The sequence below is a fragment of the Mauremys reevesii genome, linkage group 2 (genome assembly GCF_016161935.1).
Source record: "Mauremys reevesii isolate NIE-2019 linkage group 2, ASM1616193v1, whole genome shotgun sequence".
Classification (NCBI taxonomy): domain Eukaryota; kingdom Metazoa; phylum Chordata; order Testudines; family Geoemydidae; genus Mauremys; species Mauremys reevesii.
The window spans coordinates 13,546,937-13,561,869 of record NC_052624.1 but is presented as its reverse complement, the minus strand read 5'-3'; the positions used below and the strand labels follow the sequence as shown (position 1 = coordinate 13,561,869).

Here is a 14,933-nt window from a genome sequence, read left to right as displayed (position 1 = left end):
AATGGGAAAATATGGCATTCAAAAATTTATTAAGTATGACTGTTACCTACTGCTTCACTTCCTACAACTTGGGTAACTTTTTGCATGCTTTCTTAGTATATAAAATAAGTTTCGGTAAAGTGTATTGTATGAACAACGAAGATATACAATTCTTCTAATTTTTAAAGAGAAACTAAAAGATATTAAGAGCTTCACATGCTCTGATGAAATAATCTGTTAAAATGTACTAATCTTTTCCATTTAGTGATATCTGCTTCTTCAGATACTACTGTTAAAGTGTGGAATGCACATAAGGGATTTTGCATGTCAACACTAAGGACACATAAGGTAAAAGGCATGAATTATAATTGCATAAATGATCATTACTGTTCTAAAAAATATAGTGTAAGTATTTAGATGCAGACTTCATACTGAAGGTTATTTGCTGGTTCTGTATTGTCACGTTGCTGTACCCATTTTATTATAGGATTATGTGAAAGCCTTAGCATATGCAAAAGATAAAGAACTGGTAGCATCTGCCGGGCTGGACAGACAGATATTCCTCTGGGATGTAAATACTCTAACAGCACTGACTGCCTCAAACAACACTGTCACAAGTAGGTACATGGGAAAAACTAAAATATAACGCCTCTATTAACATTTTCCACTAGTTCAGTTTAGGACAGTAAACTCGAGTTTTTGTGTGTGTATTGTTACATGTTTGAATTTAATAATTTGAAATGATCAAATAACAGGTTCAAGTGGAATTATTTAATCAAAGATTATTAATTGGAGATTAGTACAGCACTCTACAGAAAGAATAGATACATTTACCACAGTGGTTCTCAACCAGGGGTACATATACCCCTGCAGTACTCCGAGGTCTTCCAGAGGGTACATCAACTCATCTAGATATCTGCCTAATTTTATAATAGGCTACATAAAAAGCACTAGTGAAGTCAGTACAAATTAAAATTTCATATAGACAATTGTTTATACTGCTGTATATACTATACACTAAAATGTAAGTTCAATATTTTTATTTGTTTATTTTATAATGATATGGTAAAAATGAGAAAGTAAGCAAGTTTTCAGTAACAGTGTGCTGTGACTCTTTTTTGTATTTTTAATCTAATTTTGTAAGCAAGTAGTTTTTAAGTGAGGTGAAACTTGGGGGTATGCAAGACAAATCAGACTCCTGAAAGTGGTTTAGTAGTTGGGAAAGACTGAGAACCACTGCATTACCACACTTGGTGTAAGGCAAAGAGATGACCTTTGTCTTTCTCTTCTCTGTATCTGTTAAGATGCCAACGATTTTGCATCCTCTACCTAATTCCCAGTATCTCTGTCTTTTTATAGGGTATGAGACAAAGAAACCCCTTTAGTGGATAGAAAAATGTTTTCCCGTGATCGATTTCTCTGTATATTATGTTTTAATGGTTTTGTTTCTTGTTACTTATGGAATTTCCTTTTATGGTATCTTTAGGTTACATGACTGATAAGCAAAAAGGGAATTCTAATCTGGTCATTATCCCTAACAGCTAGGACAACTGACATTTCCCAAAACATCTTTTAATGGATTCCCATTTCATCATTGCAGAAAGCTTCTACAAAAACAATTGTTCCTTATCAATCCTGCATATATTTCTGTAGACCCTTTTGGTAGTTTGAGGAGGACTCTATCCTGGACATTAGTTTTCTCACAGATGAGGAGGTGCCAGCAAGGATGGATTATAGTGTAATAATAATGAGAAATTCTTGAATATAAGTTATTCACAGGTTATGGACCAACACTCTGGCCGTACTATTCAAATACACTCTTTGCTAATACCTTAAAGATTTTGGGAGAGTAGTTAATACACTGCTACCTCGATATAACGCCACCCGATATAACATGAATTTGGATATAATGCGGTAAAGCAGTGCTCTGGAGGGGGCTGCACACTCCGGTGGATCAAAGCAAGTTCAATATAACATGGCAAGATTTTTTGGCTCCCAAGAACAGCGTTATATCGAGGTAGAGATGTATGTAAATGAATTTGATATACTAAAAGCTTTGTTGTTTGCTAACAGGTACTAATAGTATATATAAAATATTCAAGTAATTCTCATCATTTTAAAAAAAAGATAATCAATCTCAGTTTATTGCAATACTCTTAGCTGAAAAACTAGAGCAGCTGATAACTACAGAATCTATGTAATGAGCCTTTATTTCATCTATACTGAATAGAGCTTTAGCTTCAAAAGCTCTTAGCTTCTCAATTAATACATTGTAGTATTTTTCCCATAGGATATTAGTTTAGTGCTTTTTCTGCATATTGTACTTCCCATCTTCTGTATTTAGGCCAAAGCAGAAATGAATACAATTAATCTTTTAAAGAAGAGCTTGATAAATATACCTAATGCCTACTAATGGAAGGACTAAAGCTATATAGTCTACAGCTATAGGCAGATATAGATACAAAAGGAGAGGGCGGGATAAGGTGGGAGTGAACACTAAGGTCTAGGAGCAATGCCCTGGTGAATCCCAGTTAACCCCAGCTACTGGGAAAAGCACTGTCAGCAGATCCTTTTTTTATCAGAGAGGTAGCTGTGTGAGTCTTTATCCACAAAAACAACGAGGAGTCCGGTGGCACCTTAAAGACTAACAGATTTATCTGGGCATAAGCTTTCGTGGGTAAAAAACCCACTTCAGATGCATGGAGTGAAAATTACAGATACAGGCATAAATATACTGACACGTGAAGAGAAGGGAGGTTACCTTACAAGTGGAGAACCAATGTTGAAAGGGCTAATTCAATCAGGGTGGATGCGGTCCATTCCCAATAATTGATGAGGAGGTGTCAATACCAAGAGAGGGGAGAATTGCTTTTGTAGTGAGCCAGCCACTCCAAGTCCCTATTCAAGCCCAAATTAATGGTGCTAAATTTGCAAATGAATTGTAGCTTTGCAGTTTCCCTTTGAAGTCTGTTTTTGAAGTTTTTTGTTGTTGCAGGATGGCTACTTTTAAATCTGTTATAGAATGTCCAGGGGATTTAACTGTTCTCCTGCTGGCTTTTGTATGCTACCATTCCTGATGTCTGATTTGTGTCCATTTATTCTTTTACATAGAGACTGTCCGGTTTGGCCGGTGTACATGGCAGAGGGGCATTGCTGGCACATGATTGCATCTGTCACATTAGTAGAGGTGCTGCACATCTATTAATGTGATAGATGCCAGCCAATGCCCCCCTGGACAGGATTGGTCCTGCTTTGAGGAGGGGGGTTGGACTAGATGATCTCCTGATATTCTATTATTCATGTGTCAGTATATTTATGCCTGCATCTGTAATTTTTACTCCATGCATCTGAAGTGGTGGGTTTTTTACCCACAAAAGCGTATGCCCAAATAAATCTGTTAGTCTTTAAGGTGCCCCAGGACTGCTCGTTTTTGTAGATCCTTTTTTTGTGAGTCGGTGTTTAGTATCAGCCTCTGTTTAGCGGATGTCTTACATGAAGCACTGCAAAGCATTACCCCCGCAATAAAAAATAAAGCGGTTAAGAGAGAAACTTTCTCTTTTTCCTCCCTCTAGAGCATTCTGAGAAGATGGGTGGGGGTCTCCTACATTGTTGCCCTAGGGTTCTGAATAACAGCAATGAAAATGACCTGTTTCGTTAAGTTCAGTCCTGCACTGCTTGATAAAGTAGAATCAGGAAGACTGTGTCGTTTTGGTTTACATTTAATTCACATTGGAAGGTTAGGTTACCATGAGGGGTAGAAACACTTTTTTTTTTTTTTTTTTAAATGAAAGCTAATATTCTGCAGAAATTTATGGCTGAGGCTCCGGCTAGAGAAGCGTATCTCACTAATCACTGGTGGGTGGATTTTTTTCAAGCCTTGTTTTAAAGATTGTGTGCTTGGAATGAATGTAATGTAACAGAACATATAAACAGTTTGCAGGAACATTAAGTTTTTTAGAGACAGAATGTATACAGTTCTTGGTGGTGTTGCAGGTGGATATTTTGTCTTCTTCCCCAAATGTCTGGCAATGGTCTCTTGCTTTTGTTTTTGATGGTTTACTCCAGTAATTCCTTCTGAAACCTGGTTATTGTTGAAGTAGTTGGGAGTTTCTATTTCCAAGTAATCTTTGCTGACAATCATGGATAGGTCATTTTCTAGCCTAATGGGTGTGGATGCAAGAGGAGCTTAGAGATTTACTAGCTGTCTCATAGGAAAACATTGTAAGGCTGTTGTAGGTCAAGTGAAGATGGGCTTATTAGAAACTTCTATAGTGATATTGGGACAAGCTGAAGCAAATGAACATTGATAAAAATAATTTGAAGGCCATTTTTTGACCTGAGATTAAAGAAGGTAGAGAGAATGTCTCAAAGGCAGTAGAAACAAATGTGTGCCTGTGGAGTTGAATCACTAAAGTTTCCCAAAAGAAAAAAAGCTCTGGTTTTTTCACTCTTCTTAAGCACTTGATTGTTCAGTAACTTGCTGTTTCTCCAAAATGTAGGGGTGTGTGTAGGAGAAGGCTGTAAGGATCCCATCATCAGTGCAGGCGTTCTATTCCCAAATACTGGAGGAGCAGGGACACAAAACATCAGAGGAGTTCACAGTCAACCATCCCTCAAACTTAGTCAGTTTCAGAAAGAAATTCAATAGCTAAGGCATAGGCATGACTAGAATGGTGGTAATGGCACTGATAGCAATTATCATAGTCTTTATTGCAACAAAAGGCATTGCAGATATTTCTGTACAGTACATAAATTCTCCACCAGGTTTTTAACACATGGCTCACCATGCAGCAGCATAAAGATTCTGTCTAGTTGAAAAACTTGTGGCTTCATTTCAGTATCCTCTTAATCTGGTATTGTTATTTGAAGTGTAACCTTTCATGCAAAGCCTTTTTTGTCATTTATAATCAAGATGCTTTGGCTCAGACTTTTATTGCAGAACCAATGGAAGATCAACAAACAGGACCAAACCCCTCAAAATGAGATTTGCCAACGCAGTCATTTCCAAGTTTATATTAGATGAAAACTGGTCTTACTCTAAGCCTAGTTTATACATATGGAGCAGATATTTTTCTCTTTGATATTAAAAACCCCATGTTCTCCCAGCTTTGTATGTAATCCATAATATAGGTCAGGGGTTCTCACAACAAAAATTTTGGTGGTCTCAGAGTGCGGCCACCAACTCTTGCTGGTGGCTGCTCTGACAATTTTCCCTAAAATACTCAACTAACTTTAGGAAAAACAGATAAATATGCACATATACATATCCAAATCATTGTAATTTATTTATGTAGAGCGTTTTTTGCAGACTCAATGATAAAAATAATATACAGTTGTTTCTCTTCTTTACTGGACCTAAACAGAACAGGCACACAAATAAGGTGCTTTGCACATTCTCATCTTTTTTTGTTGTTGCTTCTTTTGCTTTTTAGGTTGCTTTAAAAAAAAATTGCTAAGCTAGTAAGTCTGCTGTTGCGAAAAGCAATATTTGTATGTTTGTTAATATCACTTTTCACAGCAGACTTACTAGCTAGCTGGGAGGCTGTGAAATGTGATATTAACATACATACAAATATCAATTGTCACAGCAGACTTACTCAGTCCTGTCGAGCCAGGAGACAAATTAAGCCCTGGATGGGGAGGCAGGCAGGGAGACAGAGAGCCAAGGAGGTGGATGGGGGTCCAGGAAGGCAGCTGGGACCAGGGATGATACGGGGGGTGGTGAGCCAAGGGCTGGCATCCACAGCTGGAGCCTGAAGCCCCACGACTAGAGCTTGTTGCCCGTCCCTCCAGGGCTGAAGCCCGAGGCCAGAGCCTCACCACACCCACGAAGATGGGGAATTCACTGGCTGCCTGCTTCTCTGACCTTTGTGGCTCCAGAGGAGGGCAGGAGCCAACCCCTGCTGGTGGCTCTTGGGGAGGGGCCACTGTTTTCACCTCTTCCTCCTGCCAGTCATTGCTCATGAGGCCGTGGCAGCAAGAAAAGCCCCTGGTGGCCGCATTTGAGAAACACTGAGTAGATATACCACATATGTACAGCAAAACATGCCTGATTTCACTGAACTTTGCATACATATATTTATATTATAGGATATTAGGAAATTACTGTTCTGTTTGCTCAGCAGCCATGATCATATTGTGGTAGGATATTACCAGTCCAAAAGAAAATTATTCTTCCAGTTTCATAATATGCAGCATTTGATTAACATACACAAGTGAGCAAAGGAGAACAGATATTGTGTCTCTTCACTATAAAGCATCCAAAAGTACAAATCTTGCCAGAAACAGAAATTTCACACCTTCTCTCTTGAAGGTGGCCTTCAGAAGTAAACACTTTCCCCTCTGAATTAGAGTGCCTACATCTAGAAAGACTGATGGATACACCCTTTTAACAAGGGTTTGTCTACTGTCAGGCTTCTTACACGGTTTCCTTTCAGTCTGGTAAGAAATTAAGGGTCAAATTCTACCCACATTTACATTTATAAAACCTAGTGAAGTCTGTAGAGTTAGGCAGGAGGAGAGGTCAGAATATAGCTCTACATCTAGCCCATGTTTCAAAGGGCCTCTGGGGCATACAATGTGTTTTTCTCTAGCCCATTAGGAACATTAGTTCTCTGACACACACATCCCCACCCCACACTACAACTTCCCAGGTGCACACATCCCTAACCTAAAAGTGCTATGTCTGCTCCACAGGACTAAGGAAAAGGTTCCTTAATGTATAAAATACAATTTTAGAAGTGGTGGGATGAAATTTCCATATGCAAAATGTTATAGTCTGTGTTTGCAACACAAACCCAGTGTATTTCAGTCTCTTATAAATCCCTCTCTTACATTGGAGTTAACATAGAGAGTCAGAGAGAAGCTGCAGACAGCACTCTAATGATCCTAATGCCAATCAGTGGTGTTGCAGTGGTACCATGATTATAGTGATTATTTTACAGAACTGCAAATCAGGAATTGAGAAGGCTTTTTCTAGCAATGTTATCCATATTCTTTTTCTGTTAAAAGTAATTCTAGATACTTGGGTGGGGACACTGCTGTCTTTCCACTTAGGACCATCATACTGAATCAAAACCTGCAGTTGGCTCTTAAGTGCAGCATTTTCAAGTGTATGATAAGTGTTGTTGTTTTTTTTTACAAATGGAGAAAGCAAAGCATTAATACTGTTATCTTATTTTGCAATAGCTTCTTCCCTGAGTGGGAACAAAGATTCAATTTACAGCCTTGCAATGAATCAAATGGGAACAGTAATTGTATCGGGGTCCACTGAAAAGGTAAGCAGGATCTGGTAGGACTCTTTCAACCTTAGTAAAATGATTGCTAATTTTTTTTAGGCACTGAGTTCTAATCTAATTCTGAATTGACTCTGAAATAAATATCCTCTTGCTGCAAATATTCCTGATAGCAGATAACATGTTAGGTGTTTGTGAGTTTAATAAAATTTAGGTATCTTGCAAAAGTATCAATATATTTTTTTTTAACTTTTGGAAGAATCACTTATTTGAAGAAATGGGAGTTACTTCAAAGATCTCTTCATATGTAGGCAATGCCAGTGTGAAAAGAATGACATATGTAATTATCTTATCTGCTTTGACAGGTTTTAAGGGTATGGGATCCAAGGACTTGTGCAAAGCTGATGAAACTTAAAGGGCACACAGATAACGTAAAAGCTTTGTTGTTGAACAGAGATGGCACACAGGTATGGGTTTTCATTTGAAGCACAAATATCTTTCACTAAGGTTTTTCTTTAAAGAGCTATAAAAATTGTTACTTTTTCAGTACAGAACAGTTTTTCCACCTTTTCTATGTAGAATATAGAAAGTCTTTTAAATAAAACTTAAAATAAGTTGGTTTAAAAGTGAGTGCTATAATATAAATATTTTAAACTAAATTAATAATCTAACTTTTCACTTTACTTTTGAAGCATAGTTGTGACCTGTAGCTAAGAGAATTGACATAAGTATATTGTTAAAGAAATGAATTTGTGATTTCATATCTGAATATTTTATCCTTTATTTTACTTGTAAACTAATATATAGGTTAGTTCGTGTTTGGGAGAGGGAGACTTGGAGGAGGGAATAAAACAATTACCGTATATACTCATTCATAAGCCGAAATTTTTTAGTATAAAAGGGAAGCATCAGAGAAGGGGGTCAGCTTATGAACTCGTATAGAGAGGGAGAGGTGGGACACAGCCCCTCCCCCCAACAGAGGGGGCAAGGAGAGCCAGCACAGCCAGAAGAGAAGAGGCGGGGCCAGAGTCTCTCTGCTTCTGGCCGTGCTGCTCTCCCCCAGCCTCCGAAGCAGCTACATCTCTGGGGCTGGCAGGCTGTGGCAGTGCCACCTGGCCCGGTCCCTGGAGCAGGCTGTGGCTGCGCCCGCCCAGCCTGCTGGAGCAGGTCCAGCCAGGCCAGAGACATCCTCCCCGGGCCCGCCCTAGCTAAGGTGGGAAGAGATGGGATGGGGAGAGTGTGGGGGTCCCAGGCTAGGGGTGGGGTCATGTGGGGGGTGGTCACCGGGGTTACTCCTTTGACCCCCAACTTCCCTCCCCTCCCCCCAATTTCCCCACCAGTTGCTGTCCCGGCCTGTCAAGGTAAGCAGCTGGTGGGCCGGGACACTTCATTTACTTGGGTTTACCTCTGTACCTGCGGACATTCGAGGTAAACAAACCATCTCGGCCCGCCAGCTGCTTATCCTGATAGCCTGGGAGCCAAAGTTTGCTGACCCCTGAATTATAGGGTCGGCTTATGAATGGGTCATAAACATTTTCCTATTTTACTTATCCATCTTGGAGGGGGTTGACTTATAAACAAACCACCTTATGATCGAGTATATATGAGAATATTATCTCAGTCTCTCTTGGTGTAATGTACAATATATGCATCAGGTAAAGAAAAATGTGACCAGAATTTTGACTTTGCAATTCTCAGTTTAACACAGTCTTAATGGAAAAATATGAATGTAAGATTTCTAGAGCCTCCATACAAGAACTGGTTTTGGGTTTTTTTTTTAACAGTCACTTTTTTCCAGGTACTTACTGGTATAGTTTAAGTTTAAATACAATGTTTGTTGCTCAGTGTCTTTCAGGCAGCTCTGATGGAACTATTCGTCTGTGGTCCCTTGGCCAGCAGAGATGTATAGCCACATATCGAGTCCATGATGAAGGTGTTTGGGCTCTGCAGGTCAATGAACCCTTCACTCATGTTTATTCAGGAGGAAGAGACAGAAAGATTTATTGCACAGATTTACGAAATCCTGATATCCGTGTGCTCATCTGTGAAGAAAAGGCACCAGTTCTTAAGGTAATTGATTTACTTAAAAGTTTGCTACAAGTTTGATCTTCCATAAGAGCTTTTGGTAGCTCCTAAAATGCAAGATGGTAAATGGAATGACCTTGCTGTTTAAGGTACACTATCTTATAACATAACAAAGCTGGAAACCCTTTGGACCATTGCATTTGTTCTTAGGACCAGTAAAATTTTCTAATTACTAGTCCTGAAGAGAGTATTTTGATCCCTGGTAAAATTTTGAATCTAATGATGATTTGCAGATTTTCATTCTCTGAAAAGGACTTTTCAGATCCTTGCATTAGGGAGTGAGTTGCTCTGAGAATTATTTCCATTAAGAATTATGGAAAGAGTTAGATTCAGTGGTTAAGTACTCATGTGTTTGGAAACAAACTTGGCTCTCCCACTTGGTGTATATGTATTTCAACAGCCTTTAGGTACAGTGTTGGTTACATGCTGTTTCTCAAATGCACTAATTGGATGTTTTTTTCCTACAATATCAGATGTGGGTAACAACTGGTAGCTTTGTATGCTGTTCAGTATTCTAGACCAGTGGTTCTCAAACTTTTTTTTTCACGGACCACTTGAAAATTGCTGAGGGTTTCTGCAGGCCACTTAATGATCTTTCCAAATGTTGTTTGTACCATTAGCTAACTATTGTAAAATGCTTTGGATACAAGCGCTATATTAAAAAAAAAAAGTAATAAATGTTTTTTTGTTCTACAAATAAAAGCACACAACTCATATTTTAGTATCAGTAGTCTCACCTTTCGAATGCGATGAATGTGCCCTCTCTCCCCTGCTGCGGCAGCCCCCTAGCTGGGGCTGGGAAGGAGGGGGGTCTCTCCCTCACCGTAGCAGCCTCCAAGCTCGGGCCTGGAAGGAGTGGGGGGTCTCTCTCCCTCCACAGCAGCACAGAGCTGAGGCTGGGAAGGAGGGTCATCTCTCCCCGACAGCTGCAGCCTTGAAACTAGGAAAAGTTGCCTTTTTCTCTGGCCACTACGGCCCTGCATGTCCCAAATTCCCCCCACCCCCTCTTCTCACCCCACTGCACCCTCCCAGCTACCCCATATTCCCTTCAAGGCCACCACCTCACCTTATGTGTTCGTCTTCTCCAGGGTCCACTAGTAAAGTGGGTGGCCCTTCGTTCTCTCGTGTGCAGCTTCCCAGGTGCGCACCTTAGAGGGAACTGTCATAGACCACCTGAATGGAGCTTGCGGACCACAGTTTGAGAACTTCTGTCTAGACAATCCATAACTCACTCATATGAAAAGTGTAAAACATAGTTATGCATAATCTGTGGCATGTTATATAACAGAACAGCTGCAAATGTAACTATGTAAGAATATATGTAAAACAACCAATGTTCACTAAATTAAATTCTTATTTGAATGTATGTCTGTGGATCCCACTGTAGGGGTGTGTGTGTGTCATGGACACAAGCTCCGAATTGTTTTAGTAGTGTCCTTGGGTACTGTGCATGCACCTTATTCCTCAGTGTGCTTCCATCCAAGGGCATAAAGGGCAGAGCAGTGGCAATCCTGCCTCAGTTCCCTTTTACTGCCTGTGGCAGCAAGACAGAACTTGAACAGTGTCAAACCCACTGTAGTTTTTAAAGCTTCATTCTCAAAACTCTTGTGAAGAAATTCTTCTTCACCCTCATTTTTTTCGTATTTCTCATTGAATGTTCTAAAGAAAAAGGGATAGGGAGGCCCTCTATACGCTACTTCACAGCAGGGTGAAGTAGTTCACACCAACTACCAGTATGGCAGACTGTAAAGCCACAGGATATAAATCTAGGCCACCGTGTGATGTCTTTTCTGTCTCAGAGAAGGACATATCCAAAGGTCATGTCCAATCCTGGAGAAGAGACATCCTCCAAGCTGGAGTTGAGGAAGCTAGCTATGGCAAGTGCCCCTGGGCACCATACCTCTGATGCCAGCAGGGAGAAGAAGCCCATAGGAGCCAAGTCTCTTTGCCCTGGGGTTGATGCCAATGCACTTGGCGCTAAGGCAGTCCATGCTGATGATGCCACTAGCACTGTGCCATCCTCTTCAGACACCAAATGATGTATCTACACTGAGCACAAGCACAGCTCAGTGCACAGTGGGCTCCACCCATAAGGAAGACTTGGAGCGTTCCTCCAAAGGCAAGTCTTCCAAATCCTTTTCAACATTAAGGATTGGAAGCAAGCCATCAGCCACAGAGAAGTTTCGGGAAACAGTTTGGCCAATAAGTGTACAATTTACCATTGGGGCCTGCTGGCGGTATTGGGGCCCACCCTCCCATAGGTCCCAGAGTAGAGCTCCATTAGTGTACCAGAAAACAGGAGGTCTCAGTCACCATCCGCATTAGTAGCCAGGAATTTTGCACCAGAACCAGAAGAACCTCCCTGTGATGGAGCAGATGTGGTTTAGAACACTCTCCAATCGCCTTCCCCATCTAACGAATCCTTCTGTTCCCCAAATGAGGCTGTCACCTGGTCATCAGTAACTTTAGGGCTGCTCAAGATCTGTTTTGGAGGATAGCTGAAACTTTGGATGTTGAGACAATGGTGATTCCAAAGAACAAGCACAGACTGTTCAATTACCTCATTTCCTGGGTGCTGACAAGATCTCTTGAGGTCCCTTCTAACCTCAATAATCTATGATTCTGTGATTCTGTGAATTGTCCTTCCAATCAATGAGACTATATTGGACTCAGCAAAGGGACTGTTGCATGCTGCAGTCTCCCTTTCTCCTACTTCAAAGTGAGTAGAAAAGCTCTATCGAGTCCCGTTTGAGGGCTTCAAACATTTTTATGTGCAACCAACATAAGGTTCTCTTGTGTTATCTGCAGGTCCAAGGGGGAAAAAAAAGGTCCACCAAGGGGATTCTAAAAGATGAGGACTCCGAGAAATGAATTCTTTGTCTCAAACAATAGAATAAATTGTGGACCAGGTTAGAGTCCACAACTGCAAGGGCTTACTTGCCAGAAGACAGATTCCTCTCCCTTTAGTCATTCCTGAACAATGTGAAATCGCAGCCAGCTATGATGGTACAGACTTGTCTCTCATTATTAGGCTATATGTCTGCCTGTACATATGTGAAGCCACTTACCAGACTTGAGAGGAGACTGCTACATCATTGGCTCAGATGAGCTTACTCCCCTGCGAAGCATCCATTTAGCAAGAAAGTCCTAATTCCACTCATGTCCTTGAGCTACTGAACTATTAGCTGCATCCTGATAATATGCAAAAAGAGATACAGTTCATGACCTTGTAACCTTCCAGGGCATTAGTCATAGACACATCTGGGATGGGGGAATCCTCCTGGACCCATCCACAGATACAAGGGATGTGGTTTTTTTTTTTTGTTTGCTTGCTGAATGCCTTCCTTCTGCAAACTCCCCTCCTTCCCGCAGCTTCCTGCACCCATCGCTCTTCAGCTTCAGAGGGAGGGATCCGTGTACAGGGAGCTGCTTCCCCATCCTCCCAACCCCCATGCATTCAGACTCCTCATACCCACCCCCCCCGAAACACCACCACCCCCATGAGCCCCACTCCCCCTGCATCTGGACCACGCCGATGAGCCACCTGCACCCAGATCCCTGCCACACCAAGCCCCAACCAACTACACCTGGATCCCCACCCCACTGAGCCCCACTCCCCCAACATCTGGACCTGCACTGAACTCCCCACACCTAGACCCACCTGCTGAACTCTATCCCCCCCACACACCCAGATCCTCCTCACTCCTCCCCCCCCCCACTGAGCCCCAACCACCTTCACCTGGACCCTCCCTGCAACCTCCTATTACCGTTGCATCCAGAATCCCCCCCTCCCCCAACAAGCCCCTGTGCATCTAGATCCCGCCCTCTCCCCCCTGCACCCGGATCCCCCACTGAGCCGCCTGCACCCAGATTGACCCACACAGGACCCTCTTGACCCATACCTGGATCCCCCCACATTAAGCCCCTCTACACTTGGATTCTGCTTGTTCACACCTGATGTACTAGGCACTGAGGGGCAAGGCCCTGGGGTGTTTCTGGTTCAAGTCTGGTCCTTGTGCTATGTCAGAGTTGGGTGCAGCCTCACTGCTGAGTCTGTGTCCCAGGGGGGAACTACACAATGATCTCCCACTTCTGTAAAGCCAGTGACTTGTGCTCCCCAGTGCCATGCTGGAGCCTCCACATTTTTTTGACAAATACAATTTGCAGAGTTTTAAAATATTATATTCAGAATTTTTATTTCTTTGGTGCAGAATTCCCTCAGGAGTAGATAAACTTACCCGTGTTTTTCTGTAAATGCTGGACAAAAATTTACAGCAGTGTTTCTAAGTCTGAAGAAAAAAATGTATATTGTATTTGAGAAATAGTATATGATCATGTAACTAGATTGTACTGTGATGCATAACTCACAAGGGAGAGCAGAGTTAAGGTTGTATAGGGCTTTGGAGTATCTAATTTTGCAACAGTAACATTCTCTTAATTTAGGAAATTGCATACAAAAATCTAAGGTCTTATTTTTAAAAACAAGAAAAAAAGATGAGGGAAGGAGAATGTCATAGCTGGTCACTATTTGGCTATGTACCATTGGAACAGCTAGAACCCCAAATGGTGTATATTCTAATGCACACCTAAAATGCGTGAGCAGTCTGGTCTTCCTTAGCTGCATGCTTTACTGGCTTAGCAAAAGAAACGTATTCAAAATGTACTGTGCATATCTAAAGTTTAGTTTTTAAAGGGGTCAAAACCTGGACAATTTCAACTGAAAATGAAATTTAAAAAATTGTGATCACACATAGGGCTAGAATAGAAATGTTCTGTGATCCTTAACTAGGATGGATCACTACTGCTATAGTAAACCAGCAAGTGAATCTAATTTTCTGAAATGCTACATATTTATTAGTACTGAGCTTTAAGTGTATCTTTTTAAAAATGATCATCCTATCAAATACTAAAATCTTAGATAATGTATAAAAATACTGTAGTTTTGAAACATTTTAAACCACAGCTGATTAGCTAAAAACAACTTAAACATATTCAATATTTATTTAAACTACACAATTTCTAGTCACATCTAAAATGTTTTTAGAGATTTAAAATAGTTTTTATTGTTTGTAATGAAATTTAAAATCACCAATAAAGTTAAAAATTACAATTAGCTATTTACTGTATTGAAACTTGTATTTCTTCAGTAAGCTTGAAGGTAGTACTGTTTCTGAAGCACATCTGGCAATGAGTGGAGGTCACTCGAAAGCAAAAAATTCTTGAAAAGGAAAAAGTGAAACTTGGGTTATTTAAAAGTGTTTTGTGGTTTAATTATTCAGATGGAACTTGATAGATCAGCTGATCCTCCTCCAGCTCTTTGGGTTGCAACAACTAAATCTTCTGTGAATAAGTGGGTGAGTGATTTTCTTTTGTCCATTATATGGCTAATATTTAAGTTCAGTATGAGTTTAGTATAGGGCTGTCAAATAACTTTTTTTTAAAAATCACAGTCTCACAATTTAAAAAAAGTCGCAATTAATCTCAGTTTTAATCTCATAGTTAAATAATAATAGAATACCAATTAAAATTTATTATAAATATTTTTGTTTTTTTCTACATTTTTAAATATATTGATTTCAGTTACAACACAGCATACAAAGTGTACAGTGCTCACTTTATATTATTTTTATTACA

At 40.5% G+C, this 14,933-nt stretch overlaps 1 protein-coding gene across 1 annotated transcript in view; it reads left to right on the top strand.

Annotated features, from left to right (window-relative positions):
- WDR48 (WD repeat domain 48) overlaps positions 1-14,933 on the top strand; it is a 50,398-nt gene that overhangs the window by 14,564 nt on the left and 20,901 nt on the right. Inside the window, exons 4-9 of the mRNA XM_039524421.1 lie at positions 245-327; positions 467-596; positions 7,168-7,256; positions 7,580-7,681; positions 9,060-9,284; positions 14,579-14,653. Of these exons, the coding sequence (XP_039380355.1) occupies positions 245-327; positions 467-596; positions 7,168-7,256; positions 7,580-7,681; positions 9,060-9,284; positions 14,579-14,653 (704 nt within the window). The remainder of the gene's footprint in view (positions 1-244; positions 328-466; positions 597-7,167; positions 7,257-7,579; positions 7,682-9,059; positions 9,285-14,578; positions 14,654-14,933) is intronic.